Here is a 16,386-nt window from a genome sequence, read left to right on the forward strand (position 1 = left end):
TCTGCTAGATTTCGAGGTATCTCAGCCCAGCCTCTCAGGCGGTGGCACGTCCTCCCCTCCGGGTGACTCGGTTGCAGTCTCCCTCGATGCACGTATGGCTTCAGTTTTTCTGCTGCTGTCCCACCTGCCTCCTTTTCTGAGATGTGGAATGAGATAACCATAAACCGGGTGGAAGGAGCTTTATTCCATCAGGGTGGGGTCAGATCCAGAGGCGTGGGGACAGAGAGGAGATGAGAAGAGATAGGTGCGGTGGCCGAGATGGACGGCTGCTTCTTGTAGGAGCGAGCAGAGGCCCTTCCCCTAGTTCAAGTCGAGGTCCACGCTGCTTTGGCTGCTGGTGTGGTAGGCAGTGCCGGGGCCGGGGCTGCCCTGGGAGGCTCTTCCCCGCAGCACCCGAAGCCACCTCTGGGCGGCCGCCCTCCAGGGGGCCGTGTAGCGCTGGTCACCCAGCCCCATGGCCACGGGCACGGCCGCCGCACTGGCGCTGCCCAGCGAGATGAGGGACAACAGAGTTCCGGGCCCCAGTGGCGGGCGCTGCTCGTAGGCCAGGACCGAGAGGAGCAGGGTGGCCACGTAGGGCCCCCAGCACAGCCCAAAGAGCAGCGTGGCCCCGGCCTGCGCCCTCGCCTGCCTCCAGGTAAGGGCCCGGGCCAGGGCTGAGGGCGCGCCGCGGCACACTGCCCGCTCCAGGCGGCGGATGTCCTGCAGCTGGCGGTGGGCGGTGGCCAACACGCGGGCGCAGAGAAGGGCGGCAGCCCCCACGGCAGGCAGCAGGAGCCCGTAGACTTCGAGGTAGAGGTAGGGGGCTGGGAAGACAGCCTGGGAGCTGCAGTTGGCGCCGGGGGCCCAGTGGTTCCAGCCCAGAGCAGGCAGGCTGGCAAAGAGCAGGGGGCCAGCCCAGGTGAGGAGCAGGGCCAGCCGCGTGCTCCCGCGGTGCCGCAGGGGCCGCAGCACCGCCATGTAGCGTTCGCCGTGCACCAGCAGGAGGTTGGCGAGCAGGGAGAGGAAGGAGAAGTTGGGCGCCAAGTAGAGGAAGAGGCACGACCAGTAGCCCCGGCGGCTCTGGCTCCAGAGGCCGGGCAGCGCGGGCAGCGCCAGCCCGGTGAGCAGCCCGGCCAGCAGCAGGCTCAGGAAGAAGCAGCCAGAGGGTGGGCTGCGCAGGTGCCGGTCCCTGGCGATGCCCAAGGCCAGGAGCAGGTTAGCAGCGACGATGAGGCTTGCCAGGGCCAGGGAGAGCCCCAGGGCCCCCACGGGGATGGGGCTGGGCACCTCCCTGGTGCTGTTGGGTGTCATCTTGGGCCTGGGGACGGGGGAGGCCTGGAGCAGCCGCCAGCATGCCTGGATGGAAGACGGCAGCCAAAATTAGGGGGCGCTGCACATGCAACCAGAGGTTGCACACCCACAGACTGCGGGCCTTATCTTGTTTGCTGATACACATTTTTTTTTTTTTTTCCATCAGTGGCTGATTAAAAAGTTACATAAAAATTCTTACTTCTGGCTTCTCTTCAGAAGTCCTGTCCAGCAACAAGTATGTCCTGCAGGGTAGCACCAGCTGGAGCTGACCAGCTCCCCATCCTGCCGTGTTGGCCATGGCTACTTTCTGTCTGACCCCCTCGGGGCAGCTGTGTCTATGCCTCCGGTTAGACTGAAAAGCCAACCCACCCAGCCCCAGAGCCCCGAAGCATCTCTGGATCCACAAGGCAAGACCTCTAAATCAGCCAACAGGGAGTTCTGGCTGGCGTGTAGTGGTCTTCTGGCCGACCAACAGTTGAGAGCCCCTTTCGGGCTGGGCTGGGGCCAGTGCTAGGGGTGGGTGCTAAGATAAAGGAGAGGGGTCCCCGTCCCTAGATGCTCACAGCCTGGTTGGCACCAGAGTATTAGGAGAGGGTGGGTTGCTGAGGGTTGCGGGGCGGGGGCAGGAGTGAGGCAGAGGCGGAAGCAAAGGCAGGGCTCGCTGAACGCTGGAGTTAGTGACAGGCCAGGGCCACGGGTGGCAGCAGCAAGCGGGGTGCTCTGTCCCTTGCATCGCCTGCCCTGCCCCTCGGCCATCTTTGTAGCTGGTTACAGCTCAATGAGCGGCCTCCGGGTAGGACTTCCAGCCCATAAACTTGACTCATCTGCACCACACTAGCAACAGGGCCCTTCCTGGAACTGGAGGAGGAGAGGAGGGAGAGTGAAGATGCCAGCAGCAAGGAGGACACCCCGCCACGCCTTGGGGAGCTGAAGCTGAGCCGAGAGGAGGGGCAGGGGGAGCCGCGGGGCAGGGCCCGGCCGTTCTGTGACTCTGATCTGTCCCTCTCCTTCCCTTTCTTGGCTCTGTGTTCTCGGCCCCCCTCCGACACCCCGGCTGCTGGGGCCACATCATGGGGAGGAAGAAGGGTCCTGGCCCCGGGGGAGCTCCTGCTGCTGTCAACCGGGAAGCAGCTGCTGTTGCTAGGATTAAGTCAACACGGAAAGGATTCCCAGCTGCCCCCACCCCCAGGTCATAGGAACCGAGGGCACCACCACCACCACCTTGAGCTCAGGAGATGCTGCCTTACTCCTCTTCCCAGTCCCCCTAGGCCTGCCAAGCCCCACCAGGCTGCAGCCCCTTTCCCCTCCCCTCAGCCTGTTTCCTCTTCCTCAACCTCCCCCACCCCTACCCCTTTTCTCTACCCAGGACATCCTTCCCTCTCTAGCAGGCCCTTTGGTTTCTGTTCCCTTTGTCCCCACGCCACCAACTCTATGAAACTCCACAAGACCTCAGGGTCCGGTCCTTCCAAGCTGGACTCTGGAGCTCCAGCTCCCAAGGACTCCCCTGGCGTGAGTCCCCACCCCTCCTCCACCAGTGCAGCGAGAAAGGCAGGGACAGCCCCAGGGCCACCTTCCCAGCAGAGTGCTGGCCCCGTGACCTGCACCCCCTGGAGGCTCTGGTGGCTTTGGCCAAGTGCAATGGCCTCTGAGGATCGGGGGCTGAGGTGTCCAGAAGAGGCTGGGTGCTGGGTAGGGGCAGGGGGAGGGGAGGGGAGGGGAGCAGCTACTCACATGGCTGTTGGGGACAGGTGTTGCTGGCCCGGTCTGGGCTTTCCTCAGAGTGTCAGGGAGCTGCTGCAGGCAGGCCCGCAGGGCTTCTGTCGCTGTCTGGTGTCCCGGCCGGTGAGGGCATGGTGCCTCCACAACCCGGGTACAGCAGGGCCCCAGGCTCTCTGCTGCCCAGGCTCTGCCCCTGCCTGGGTTCTGGAGGGATGGAGCCGGGGCTGGTGGGGCTCAGCCCGGCCCCGCCCCTGGGGGTGGGACCCGGCACACCCAGAGCTGCTGACTGCGAGGCCTTCCCCTCTGAATCCAGTGCCCTCTCCCTGTCCTGTGCCAGCGTGCCCCCTCTCCAGCTGCCAGCCATCTTCTACCTCAGGTCACCCAACTTGGAGCCATCATCTGCTAGCCTAGCTAATCTGAGAAATGCATCCCAGTTAATGAATAAAAATGGCTTTGTCCATCCCCCACTTCCTGTCCCAGCTAATACATTTACATTTTTATTTTATTTTTTAAACGTTTATTTGTGGAGAAAGAGCGTGAGTGGGGGAGGGGCAGAGAGGGAGGGAGACACAGAATCCGAAGCAGGCTCCAGGCTCTGAGCTGTCAGCACAGAACCCAACGCGGGGTTCGAACTCACGAACTGTGAGATCATGACCTGAACTGGAGCTGGACACTTAACCGACCGAGCCACCCAGGAGCCCCAATACATTTACATTTTTAACCCCCTGGAGTGGCCATCTGGCTGACAGCACTTCCAGCTCCATGTCTGATGGTGGCAGTGGCAGGGGTGTTTGGAACTTTGCTCTCATCCGATCCCTTTCAGCTTATAAAAGCCAGCCTTGCCTTCTAGAACCTGGGGTCAGTCTACACTTTTCTTAACTACTTTGAGTCAAGTTCTGGGCTATGAGGTAAAAATGGCTCTGGGGGTGTGACCTACCCTGGGGCCTCAATTTCCCCATCTGTAAAATGGGAACAAAGTAAAACCACCTCTCTGGGCTGCTGTGAGGAATATCACAGAGCAACATGTGTGGCTGCATATATTACAGTGCCTGACACTTAATGTGGGGTGGGGTGGGGGTCTCAACAAATGATTCATTTCCTTCCACTTCCACGATGATTAAGAGGCATGAGCTAGTGTTGGCATCAGAAAGCCTGGGTTTGAATCCCAGAATCCTGGCTGGGATCCTTTTTTTTTTTTTTTTTTTTCTTAATTTGTGTGAACTTGGGCAAAGTACTAAAGCTCTTTTGTCTTAGTTTCCTCATCTGTAGAATATATTGTGCTCACCTATTGTGAGACTAACCGAGATAATGTGTGATGAGGACGAAACGCTAGGCACACGAGCACACAATGAAAAGCAGCTGCTATTAACATCTTAGGATTTCTGCCCTTCTCTGCATGTCCCTTCCTCCAGCCACCTGTATCCTCTAAGAAAGAACTCTGTAGAGAAAGGCAGAAAGACAGCTTGCAAAAAGCAAGAGGGGAAGGGTGCTTTTGCTCCAGAGAGACACTGGGGAAACCAGGTACAGGAGAGGAAGGGCAAGTTCAAGGCTAGGAAGACAAGAGGCATGATGCTCCAATTTTCACTTGTATCAGGTGAGGTCTTGGGGTGCTGGAGAGAAGCCAGTTACACCCCCTTGAGGCCTGAAGTGGGAGGGAGCAGGATGAAACTGTGAGAAAGCTGGAGATGAGCCATGAGGACAAAGACTTCCCTGCTCAAGAGCACAGGTAGACTGAGCCAGGGGACTTCTGTGCCCTCGGTGGGGGTGGGGGGTGGGGTAGACCTGGGCTGAAGGCTGGGGGCCGAGGGGTCTAGCTCTGCCAATCCTGCACAGTGGTTGGGGGGACATGGGGAGCAGAACTTCTGTTGGGACAAAAAGTGGGAGGAGGAAAGCATCCAGCCTCAAACCCATCCTCAAGGGAGCTGGCTGCCGGAGACTGGCTTACAGCAGCTGGCCCTCAGACCCACGCTATCTGGTCGAGCAGAAGTCAGAGGCTCTGGGAGAGTTCAGCCTGGGGCCTGGGCAGCAGTGGGTGTGGGGCCCCTCAAATACTGGATTGCCAGGAATAAACAGACATCTTTCTGTTCCCAGCCATGGCCTCCTCCCTACGAGATCCAGGATGTCTGTGTTTCTTCTCTGCTGCTTTGTCTAAACATTGTGTGTGGGATGACGTATGAAGGGGACATCTTAGGCCATGGGAGCTGGGAAGCCTGGGTTCTGTCCCCACTCAGCCCTCTCTCTTCCTTACTGGACCATCCAGTCCTTCTCTGCTTCCCCATCAATCTCTGGCCCGGACTCATCCCCAGCCTCCCCTAGGCCCACAGGAGGGCTCTGGTACAGGTGGTTTCCAGATGCTTCATTCCAGCTGCAAGCTGGAGAGCCCTCTTCGTGGTCCTCACTCTTTTCCTCAGGTAGAGCCTAGGTCAAGGGGCCAAATCCCACCAGGGAATCCTCCTGGGCCTCCTCTGTTCACTCTATCCCTTGGGATATTTGAAGCTCTTTGCTGACCCTCGGTGCCTGGGACTGGGTGGATGCGGTATGCGAGGGCTGGGGGTACTCACTAACTGGATGAATGGAAGTGACAGGGCACTGGGGTTTCCTGGACCCTGGCTGGCCTCCAGAAGCAGCTGTCAAAACTTCACTCCCTGTAGACAAGAGCAGACGAGCCCTTGGGAGCCACCAGGCATAATCCTGGCCAGGATCTTGGCCTCAGAAAACCCTAAGTCAGGTCTACGGGCAGAAGAAACCCTGGTCCTTCCTGTTAGGGTTAAACCAGATTCTCCATGGCTCCCTAAAAGCCAGAGACACTGGTGATTTTAGGCGATCTCCAGAAGGGGGTAGCATTGCTTGAACTCAAAACAGCCCCCAGAGCAGACCCAGGCTTGGGTCTTTAGCCTCACTGTTGAGACGGTCTTAACTTCCAATGAGACCAAAGGGAACTGAAATGGCAACTAAGTGCCAGTTCCCTGTAAGAGGGCTGCTGCTGCAGTCAATAGGTGTTCCGCCCACCAGAAACAGGCGACAAGGGCCCAGTCCCACCAGGGCCAGCACTCCGCAGGGCCCACATTTGTTGGGATGGGCACTTAGCTACGTCCTGAGCTAAGAGTCCTGATTCAGTGAAGTCCAGATGACTGAATGACACGTAGCTTTCAGATTTCTTGACTGTGACCACAGTTAAGAGGACGTTTTTCGTGTATACAACTAAAACACAACCCAAAGTCAGTACTTACCCTTAAGAAATGTTGTGCACTCCGATCCATGCCATCCCATTAAAAACGCTGGTGATGAAGTTACACACATGAGAGGCACACACAGAAACACACAAGGCACACATATACACACGTGTGCATGTGCATGAGAATGGCCGGGACTGTGTCTATGACCTCGTCCTGGTGGTGACACCGTGCTACAGTCCTACGAGATGTTGCCGCTAGGGGGAGCTGGGTGAAGTGTATACAGGATTTCTGTATTGCTTCTTGTAACTGCATATGAACCTACAATGATCTCAAACCCATCTAGGAAATAAAAAAGTCAGGAGTTCACAATTCATTAATGGGTCTCAAACCAGTTTGGAACGTACCGCACTAGGTGGAGACAAGTTAGAAGGGAAAGCAAAAAACTAGAAACCATTTGGCTGGCCCTCAGATCATTTCAGGTACTCAGAAAATTCTCCTGATAATTCTTTACCAAGCAAGCTTTCTGAACTGATTTTATTTTGGGGATCAGCATATTTTGCTAGGCTCTCTACTGTTAGGTGAGCATTTCCCAAAGTGAATTTTGTGGAGGGCCTGTCTTTTGGGTTGTTGTGTGAGAAGAGAAACGGTGGCCAGTTGGTCTGCATTAGGTCCACACCTTGATACCCATCAATGTCCTGCAGAAGAACACAGGCCATGGAACACATTCTGGGAATGCTGTGCATTACTCATGATAAGAGTAAGCCAGAAACACTTTAATGTAACTGTACCTGGCCCAGTAGCTTCTTGGCCACAGCCAGACAGACTTAGTAACAAAGCTATACAGGAAACAGGTTCAAGTTTATTCAGAAACGCCAACCCAAGAGCTCACTAGCCAGCCATTCTCTCTCTCCTCTAAGGCGGGCCGAGGCACTCCTGAAAGTAAGGTTTTCCAGATTGGGTTTGTAGGCTCAAGGGTAGTGCCACGTGTACCCTCCTCTCTCTTTTGGACTCAGTCTAGAAACCCAGCAAATTCTCACGTAAGATAGAAAGATTTTCTTTATTAATGACCCCAACCGTATTTGTTTAGATACAGGAGTTTTGAACTCAAATACTTAGGAGAAAACAAGTTAAGATTGCATTATCCTGCAACTCATTACCAGTAACATATTGCAAAGCGAAACAGCTTGGAAAACAGGGGGGAAGGCAAGGAGAGTGAGGGAGGAAAGATAAAGAAAAGGAATTAAGTTGATCAAGTGGAATTCTTTTTTTTTTCTTTTTTTAATTCTTGAGAACTATGAAGTCCTTGCAAGCACAGCTCGTTTCTGCAGATTATTTTCCAAACGTGTACAAAATGGAACCAAAACGGAGAATCCCTTAAGAACCTGAAGAGGTGCAACGGTAAAAGCTACGATTATCCAGTAGCAAGTGTTCCAGCCTTCAGTTGCCAGCCGCCTCCTCTTCCTGTGCCCAAGAGTTAGCGGGATGAAAACGTCTTCCCCCTTCAAAAGCAGAGAGAAGTGTGAGGGTTTCTGGGTCCCCTTTCCTGCCACCCCACACTCCTGGACTAGGGATGACATCCCAGAGAGAGGACGTAGGACCTCTAGGCCCGGAACAAGACCCAGCTCAGAGAGTTTCGTCAGCTCCTCGTGCTGAATACTCTGGGGTCCCGGGTAGCACCTGCGCCAAGCCCACAAGGGCATTAAATGTACCAAGTGAGATGGGAGGATCCCTTGCCCACAATTTCTGGATGGCCTAGACCAACCTGAATCTCAGACTGGGCTCAACCCTCTTCTTGGTCAAGAGCTCAGGCTCCTCCTGCACAGCTTGTAACTTCTCGGGCTCGCGGACAGCAGTCCCTTAAATTTTTCACCATGGGAGCAAGATGCTCAAACTTTCCAAGTACGGGCACTTTGTGTTGCCATGTGGGGCCATACCCCAGGGTTACAGAACACTCGCCTGACGTTAGGCTCCTGACTCCTGGTGCTCTGTTCTGTCCCACTTGGTATTTCTCCGAAGGGCCAGCTTTGGGAACAGGCTGGTTCCCAAAGACAGAAGTTATTTGGTAAAGCAGCCTGGAAGCTGGGGTTGAGAACTATGGAAAACTGGGGCAAAGATATGGGGGCTAAAATTTCCTGCCTTGAACATCTTACCCCAAAACGAAACCATACTTTATCAGCCCCCGTCTCCCCCCGCCGTGCAAAGCTCATGAGTGTTCGATTCTGGCAGAGAGCACCGTGGGGCATGGACACGTACAGTTAGCTTCTGAGCCAGGCCTGCCATCCCGTTCCATGCAAACCCTCCTTCTCTGCTGTGTGTGAGGGTCCTGGCTTCTTCTACTCATCCTTAGTAACACAATCCGGTTTTCAGCCTGGATGTGGTTGTTAGCCTCCCCCTCCCCTTTCTGAGGCCCATCTCTGCTAGAGAGAGATCACAGGACAGAAAAAGGCAAAGCTGCTCTTCGTGTGTCCCAGGAAGGAGACTCACAGATAACTTGGAGCTGCTCCTGCCCCAGCCCAAGACAGGTGCACTTGCTCTGTGGCAACTGCAAGGCCACCTGCCAGTGGGGCCGGAGGGGAGGGGAGGGGAGAAGCCCTGTGGGGAGACACTGGGCGGTGGCTGCTTTGGTGGGCTCTTCTGACCAGACAAGAGGTTACTGGGCCGAAGATGGTGCAGGCAGCCCCATGACTGACTAGTTACAGAGCCCAGCCTCCCCTCTGCTGTGCCTAGCTGCCGGTTTAGTCTCTCCACTGGCCCTGAAAACGGCACAGAATCAGCTGCCTCACACACTTGATCACCAGGTCACCAAAGTGGTGCCTGGTGAGAAGAGTAGTCCCATGGAAAGTGGGGGGGGGGGGGGGGGGGGGAGCGGGCAGGGGAACTTGTAAAACCCAGGAGGGAGGCAGGGTTCTGGAGGGGCAGCAAGAGTATGTGTGTTCCAGGACACTGGATTTGTTTTGCCCATTTTAGGCCCTGCCGTGAAGCTGGAGGGTAGAAGGCATAATGCTGCCATTTTGTAACCAGAGCATTTGGACGCCTCTCTGGAAGCAGAGGATCCAGCTATAGGTTGAACACCCCTCCTTAGGCTCTGGGCAGGAGGTGCAGAGCTACTACAGAAGAGAGGCCTTTGGTACCAATTTCATGAGACGGGCAGCCCCTAAGCCTTTGCCTAAAGAAGTCAGGAGTGACTTCAACTGCCTGTATTGGAGACTGGAAATCCTCTGCTCAGGTACCAAGAGTCAGGCACCTCTCTCATCCTGTCAAGTGGCAGCAGAAACTAGTCTGGCAGGAGAGGCCTCACATGTCAGGGGAGGGGACCTGGGGTCCTATGCACACCACACCTGCCAAAGGTCACCCCCAAGAGAACCAGGTGTCGGCAAATGCACTGGCTGTGAGGGGTACGCGGAAGCTTCGTTCGCCTCCAGACTTGCGTTGAACGGGCACAAAGGTTGGCAGATGAGCACCTGTTACCTTATCTTGAGAACAGGATCACCTAAGCTTCAGCAGAAGGGGAACTAAGACCTGACATTTTGCCCAAAGACCTCAATCTCTAGCTAGGCTCTAGGGCACACTGACTGTCCTGCACGCAGGGCCAACACTGGAGCGCCAGTCCACATTTCCATCTCAGAGACAACTTCGTCTTCATGCAAAATTTCTGCTGAGAAGCAGACCAGGGGATCAAAACACTGAGTGGGCGGCTCCAGACCTATGCACTCAACTCAACGTCCTTAAGCAAATCTCTCCATTTCTCCAGGCAGACCTTGACAGGACTGCCCAAGGAGAACACAGCTATCTCAGTAAAAAGGTCCCTCTGTGCGTCCCCTAGCTGCCATTCTCCTGGCTCACAAAGATGTGGAAACAAGGGAATGCAGCCCAGCCCCGTCAGAAGTGAAAACCTGTCCACTGCATCTTTAGTCAGTCAGGTGGCTACAGGCCCCCATCCTGCCTGCTTCACATGTAGCTGCTGCCCAGACACCTGGAGCACCAGGTCTCCAACACCATTTCCCTCTCGGTGAGATCAGGAGAGGATGGCGGTCCTGCTGGGAGGCTGCCCTACTCACGTGATTGTTTTCATTTCTTTTTTCTCGGCATCTGGGCGTGCACGGTTCAGCACCTTGAGGAAGTCAGATGTTTTTGCCCGCATACGTGTGTGAATATAGGCCTGGAAACAAACACAATGGATACTGAAGCAGTCGTGTTCTACAAAGACAGCTTTGCTTTCAGTAGAAGTTATCAGGAAGGTTTGGGAACATATGCCTTACGAGCGACATAAGGTCATGCAGGGAAGCAGGAGGGCAACCCTTCCTGGAGACAGAGATTCATCTCTTTACTATGGGGAAGAGATGGAAGAAAGGCCATGATATCTTAAAGTCTCTAGAACCATCAGGGTTCATAGCAACAGGCTGGACTCCAGGAATGACTTTTTTTTTTTTTTTTTAAGTAAACTCTACACCCAGCATGGTGCTCGAACTCACGACTTCAAGATCAAGAGTCACGTGTTCTGCCGACTGAGCCAGCCAGGTGTGCCCCACACAGAAATGATTTTTTTTTTAAATTTTTTTTTTTTCAACGTTTTTTATTTATTTTTGGGACAGAGAGAGACAGAGCATGAACGGGGGAGGGGCAGAGAGAGAGGGAGACACAGAATCGGAAGCAGACTCCAGGCTCCGAGCCATCAGCCCAGAGCCCGACGCGGGGCTCGAACTCACGGACCGCGAGATCGTGACCTGGCTGAAGTCGGACGCTTAACCGACTGTGCCACCCAGGCGCCCCAGAAATGATTTTTTATGTTATTAACTCTGGTGGAGAGAACGACCCGGTGCATAGGAGCCAAAGTGCCGTGGTCCCTTCTCACCTTAGAGCACTTGATGTGGTAGTGCAGATAGTCCCGGAACGTGTGGATCAGGTTGATGGTGTTGTCTCGAGCATTGGCATTGGTGTGGCGAGGGAACAGCACTGTGGGTGGGGGAACAAACAAGGCGTCCAGGTGTAACAGCAAGGCCAAAGAGATAGAAGGTCAGAGCCTACAGCTGGCTCCAGCCTCTCCCTGCCTAGTGCAATGCACTTGTATCCTCCTCCTTCAGACGAGGAAAGGATAAATACCACAACCAGGACTGGTACCAGTGAGTGAAAATGCCGGAAGTCAAGAAAAATGGAGGTGGTCAATGGTAGAAAACTAGGGCTCCCCAGAAAAGGGCTTGGTCCCGGGCATCACTCCAGGTCTGGATCCCATCCTGTGGCTGTGCATTCTGGAATCTGTCCCCATCTGTCTCCACCTGCTGGCTCCTGCCTCTGCAGCACGGCAGCCTCTTTAGGTGATACTACAGGCAATCTGGGGGGTACTTTAGAGAAAACACTTCACCTTAAGCGATCATGATTAGCAAACAAAGCCTTCCTGTTCTACGTCCCCGGGTGCTGCGGCACAGTGAGCCCAAAGGAACTCGTTTCCAGAGAAGATTCTGTGGTCCTGTGGTGAAAACTAGACACGAAGCCCTAAGGGCCTCAACCCTCTCGATGGGCACGGCAGTAGAAGTTGTTTCGGCTAGGAGATGAGGAAAGCCCCTCCCTCGGCACTATAAGCTGAAGCCGCGCCCTCTGCACCCCTCCCTTTGGCTTCCCAGAATCCTCTCCATCTCTTCCACCTACTCTACTCCATGGTCTTGGGAGCAATAAAATCCTCCAAGTATGAGGTTTTGATAGAATGCAAAGGAATGCCTCATAAGAAAGGGTAGGCCCTCTGTGTCAATTTACCTTGAAAAGAAACAAATAGCAAAACAAGAGGTAGTAACACTACAGGCCACAGAATCTAAGATGCCAACAATTTTAAGTCTACCCTCAGTTTATACACCATAAAGAGAAAGGCTGTCAACTGTGTGGCATGCACGAACTCCAAGCTGCATCCCAACCTCAAAGACAGTAACATGAAAAAAAGCGGAGCTCAGTGTTAATGAAATATGGTACATTAGTGGGCTCATCACCAATAAACGGGTACACCTTCAGTACAGAGGGGACTTAAACTTCATAAAAGGCAACATTTTAGTGGCATCAGGCGCAGTGAATGAGCTGTTATTCCGCACTATCAGCTACAATAATGAGCCGGCTCACTGGTCTAGAGCGACTGTAAGAAGGGAAGACTTAAATTTCTTCAGTGGAGTAAGTGAATCATGGCTGGAGTTCTGGCTTAGAAATGCCAAACGACTGAGAACTCCCAGTCGGCTACTCAGCAATGCTTGCGTGGTCCCAACTCACAACACTTGACACCAACAGGAAGAAAAGAAAATGATTACGGTACACCTTCCTGCAGCCACAGCAATGGCCAAGAACGACGTGGTACGCCTGCTTTCGCCCCTTTTACATTTTAACAAAGGTCCGTCTGGGTTTTGGCATCCTGCAGTGTGAATGCATCAAAGGCTCCCAACCTCAGCAATCCCACCCTGCTTACCGAAGGTAATATAGCCAATGTTGTCACCCACGGCAGCGTCGGTATCTTTCAGCTCCAGAGGTGGTTCCCTGTGGCTAAAGAGGACCTGTGGGGCTGTGTGGCTGGCTCTGCGTCCTTCTTTGAACTCCTGCCGGGAAGAAGCACAAAGCAACCAGAAGAGAATCTGATGTAAGATGAGTGGCGACTCATGCGATGAGGCTGGCCCCGTGGGGTGTGACTGGCAGATAGCTAAAAATAAACACCTAATATGAAATATTACAAGTACTGGCTGCTATCGATGCGATTTGGACTCAAAAAGGAGAGATCGCAGAGTATTTAACAAGTCAGATCTTCAAAATGTGATGAGAGCATTCTTAATCCCTTTTCCTTTCTCTTGTTTTGGAACCACATATGCGATATAAGTGTATCTGAGACTAAACAGACAACGAACTGCAAAGCATGAGAGAACCAGATTACATTTTAGGATTAAGGACTAATGCATATTAGTTTCTTTAGATTTAATGTGAAGAGCTTATATTTTTCAGGAAATCTTTAAAATTTCAGGGTGCATGGAACCTAGGCTCTAGCTTGGTTAAGACCCAACATGAAATCTTAACTCCTTTCATCTCTGTGTGAAAGCCTCTTATGGGCTGACCCATTTCTCACCCCTCCTTACCCCATCTCCACTTCTTCCAGTTTCATGACTATCATGCTTTCTCAGGGCTCTGGGCCTTTGCACAAGTCCTATTTCACGGAGGCATCTTAGACTGTTACTATTTAGAATCCAGAAATCAGCACTTCAGATTAAATGTAAGCCCTTCTTGGGGGCAGAAGACAATGGAGTTAAAGAAGCTGAGTTGTTTTAGGGTATACTGACAGGAGGAGGCTGTGCGACATGAGAAATGAAAGCCTGATTGTTAATTCTGGTCTTGAATGGCTGTGGACTCGCCCACCACCACTGTGCATAAGGACTTACTCCCCTTAACAAAACGTACCCATCCTCATCAAACGACAGGAAAATGACTGAGGATGTAAAAACCAGGCCATTCCCCCTATGTTTTAATCTCCATAATCTCCAAACCTCAAGCTTCTCTGACACACACATTCCCGTGTACACAGGAAAATGACACAAGGCATTCCTGTCTCAACCCAGATGTGCAAGAACAGAATCAGATTTTCCAGCCATGCCAGTAAAACAGGGTGATCCAAATCCAGAGTGATAACAGAAGAATGGAACCAAGGGCTATGTAAATCCACAGTTCTAGGAGTACTGAAAGCATGTTTATACAGCTGTTTGGTCTGCAACACTCTCCTACCGCTGCTCAGATACGGTCTCTTCTCACACGCCATCTCTAACACACGTGAGGAGCTGGCTGCTATCTTGTTGGGAGGTCCCATGTCTTCTCTCTAAGCCTCGACTCTCACACTTTACTAGTCACTAATGCGTCTGGCTTCCCTAAGGGGCTGTAAGCTCCACAAGCCAGGGATCTTTATTACTCTGTACCCATTCCTCTTCCTTCAAAGAGGCTGGACAGCACATGGCTTGCTGAGTGAAAAAGCAAGCACTTCTACTCTAGCTGACTTAGTGCTGTCACACTGGAAAGGAAGAGATGGGGACTAATACAGCAAGCCCGCAGCAAATTAATGGCAAAAGAAGGGTAACACCTGAGGAGTTTTAATGCCCAGTCTGGGATCTCGCCTGTTCCACCACCCTGCCTCCTGAGCTGGCACTGCTTGGCTTCTAAAGGTTGGTGGAAAATAAACTAACATAGCCAGATTAGGTTACTCTCTTGTAAATTTTGTTCCTCAAAGGAAAAATATTTGGAGAGGTAGGGAAGGAGTCAAGATCATTCAAATGGTAATTCCTAAAGCAAAGCTTCTGAGGTTACCCTTCTCTAGAAAACACTTGTCATTCTGCAAAGGGTTTGGGAGGTTTTCTAACTTCTACTATTTTTACTCTTTAGCTCCAGGGGAAAAAATAGAACAGGTAATAGCTGCTGGCATTTTCTTGTGTTCAGTAAGCTTCTTGAAGGCTCCAATTCACTGGTACCTGTGGCATTCATAACCCGATGGGGCGTGTGTAAACCTGCGGTGACTTATTAGCATTTCATCAGTTCTGTATAGGTAAAGCAATACATTCAAGATTTGGGTGAGGATACTCCCATGTGGGGAACTACCCTTTGGCCAACTTTGTGTCTTTGTTGCTCCTCTGTGCTCTCTCTTAAATAATACCTAAGAAACAATCAACCGACCCACCCAGTTCTCCTTTTTCTTTTCTAAATGCTTATTTAGGGAGAGAGAGAGAAAGAGACAGACAGAGAGGGAAGGAGAAAATTCCAAGCAGGCTCCAGGCTGTCAGTGCAGAGCCTGACCACCATGAGATCATGACCTGAGCCGCAATCAAGAGTCAGATGCTTAACTGACTGAATCACTTTCCTTTTTCATTAGGGTCTTTGTTAAGTGCACGTCAGCAATGATGCCTCTTTTTTTCCCCCTCCAACTAGGATGTCTTTTGAATATCACAGTATCATTTCTCTCTTCCATCAAAGCATGATTTATCATAGGAAGTTCAGAGTAAATCCAAATATATACAGAAATTGAGTCCTGTAAATGATAAAAAGCAGCATCTTAAATCGGTAGTATAAACATGGGCCTTTAAACAACTGCTGAGACCAGTGGGTGACCATTTAGAAAAAAAAGATGGACCCATCTTTCATACCATATGCCAGGAGAAACTCCAAACAGATAATCAAAAGATCATGTGTAAAATATGAAACTGTAAAAATACTAGGAAAATAATACAGGTAAACTTTACTATCTTAGAGTAGGAAAAGTGTTTCTAACAAGGACTCAAAATCTAAAAGCCACAGAAGAGATTTACCTCTGTGAAAATAAACTTCTGTGTGAGGGAAGAAAAACCCATACACTCTAATGACAAACTGGAAAAAATATTTGTAACTCTTACCATAGATAAAAAGGCTAATCTCTCTAGTATATAAAGAAATGGGGATTAATAACCCAATAGAAAAATGGGTAAGGGCATAGAGACACCTCAAAGGAAAGAAAAACAGACTTCAACAGAAGAAAAGATATTGGACCTTGTTCGCAAGAGAATATAGATACCATTTTTAAACCGATCAGATTGGCAGAAATCCAAAAGTCTGACAACATACTCTGGGAAAATATGCATCGTAGGTGGGAGGGAAAAGGGTACAACCTCCGTGGAGGTTGGCAATATCTACCAAAATTACTGACTTTGACTCAGTGCTCCCAGTACAGGAAAATATCCTACAGCTATCACCACACAGGTATCCAGGTAGAAAGGGTCCTCAACATAGTATCTTCACTACTGCTTAAGAGGCAGATTGCTTGTGTCTTGTCCCTGAACATAGAGAAACCAGTGGTTTCCACTTAACTTTTCTCAGTTACTGGGCTGACGTTAAGATCTAGAAATATGAAAGATATTCTAGTTCACCATACTCTTATCTCCAAAATTCTGTATCGTTCTTAATGCTTTCCATGGAATAAGCAGTGAAATGATATCAGACTTTAGTGCTCAGCTTGCACGTCTACAGAGATAATGCACCAAAGGCAAATACTAGAATATCCATGTGAGTATGCAATGGAAATTCTGTCTTTTTCCCAAGGGCATTAAGCATCCCTCAGAGTCTGCTGAATGACAAAAGCAGGAAACGTGTTCTGCCCAGGCTGGAGGTCCACTCCAGGATCCGGAAACCCACAAAGATACGCAGCAAGCAGGTCAGTGACCAGGGGGAGCTT

The 16,386-nt window shown here is 51.7% G+C and overlaps 2 protein-coding genes across 2 annotated transcripts in view; both read right to left on the bottom strand.

Annotated features, from left to right (window-relative positions):
* Nucleotides 1-21: 21 nt before the first annotated feature.
* On the bottom strand, nucleotides 22-7,078 carry GPBAR1 (G protein-coupled bile acid receptor 1). The gene is made up of 2 exons (XM_058705236.1): nucleotides 3,025-7,078; nucleotides 22-1,338 (listed from the first exon to the last, which is right to left on the bottom strand). The coding sequence occupies exon 2, from the start codon at nucleotides 1,291-1,293 to the stop codon at nucleotides 301-303; it is 993 nt and encodes a 330-aa protein (XP_058561219.1). The 5' UTR covers nucleotides 1,294-1,338; nucleotides 3,025-7,078; the 3' UTR covers nucleotides 22-300.
* Nucleotides 7,079-7,226: 148 nt separating this feature from the next.
* ARPC2 (actin related protein 2/3 complex subunit 2) overlaps nucleotides 7,227-16,386 on the bottom strand; it is a 29,535-nt gene continuing 20,375 nt past the window's right edge. The window contains exons 8-11 of the mRNA XM_058705263.1: nucleotides 12,628-12,754; nucleotides 11,041-11,141; nucleotides 10,247-10,347; nucleotides 7,227-7,687 (exon numbers count right to left, since the gene is read on the bottom strand). Of these exons, the coding sequence (XP_058561246.1) occupies nucleotides 7,663-7,687; nucleotides 10,247-10,347; nucleotides 11,041-11,141; nucleotides 12,628-12,754 (354 nt within the window). The 3' untranslated portion in view covers nucleotides 7,227-7,662. The remainder of the gene's footprint in view (nucleotides 7,688-10,246; nucleotides 10,348-11,040; nucleotides 11,142-12,627; nucleotides 12,755-16,386) is intronic.

This window comes from Neofelis nebulosa, chromosome 2, assembly GCF_028018385.1.
Source record: "Neofelis nebulosa isolate mNeoNeb1 chromosome 2, mNeoNeb1.pri, whole genome shotgun sequence".
Lineage (NCBI taxonomy): Eukaryota > Metazoa > Chordata > Mammalia > Carnivora > Felidae > Neofelis > Neofelis nebulosa.

What these genes read in the sequence shown, in the direction of transcription:
- GPBAR1 (XM_058705236.1), bottom strand. Translation starts at nt 1,293, where the DNA reads ATGACACCCAACAGCACCAGGGAGGTGCCCAGCCCCATCCCCGTGGGG.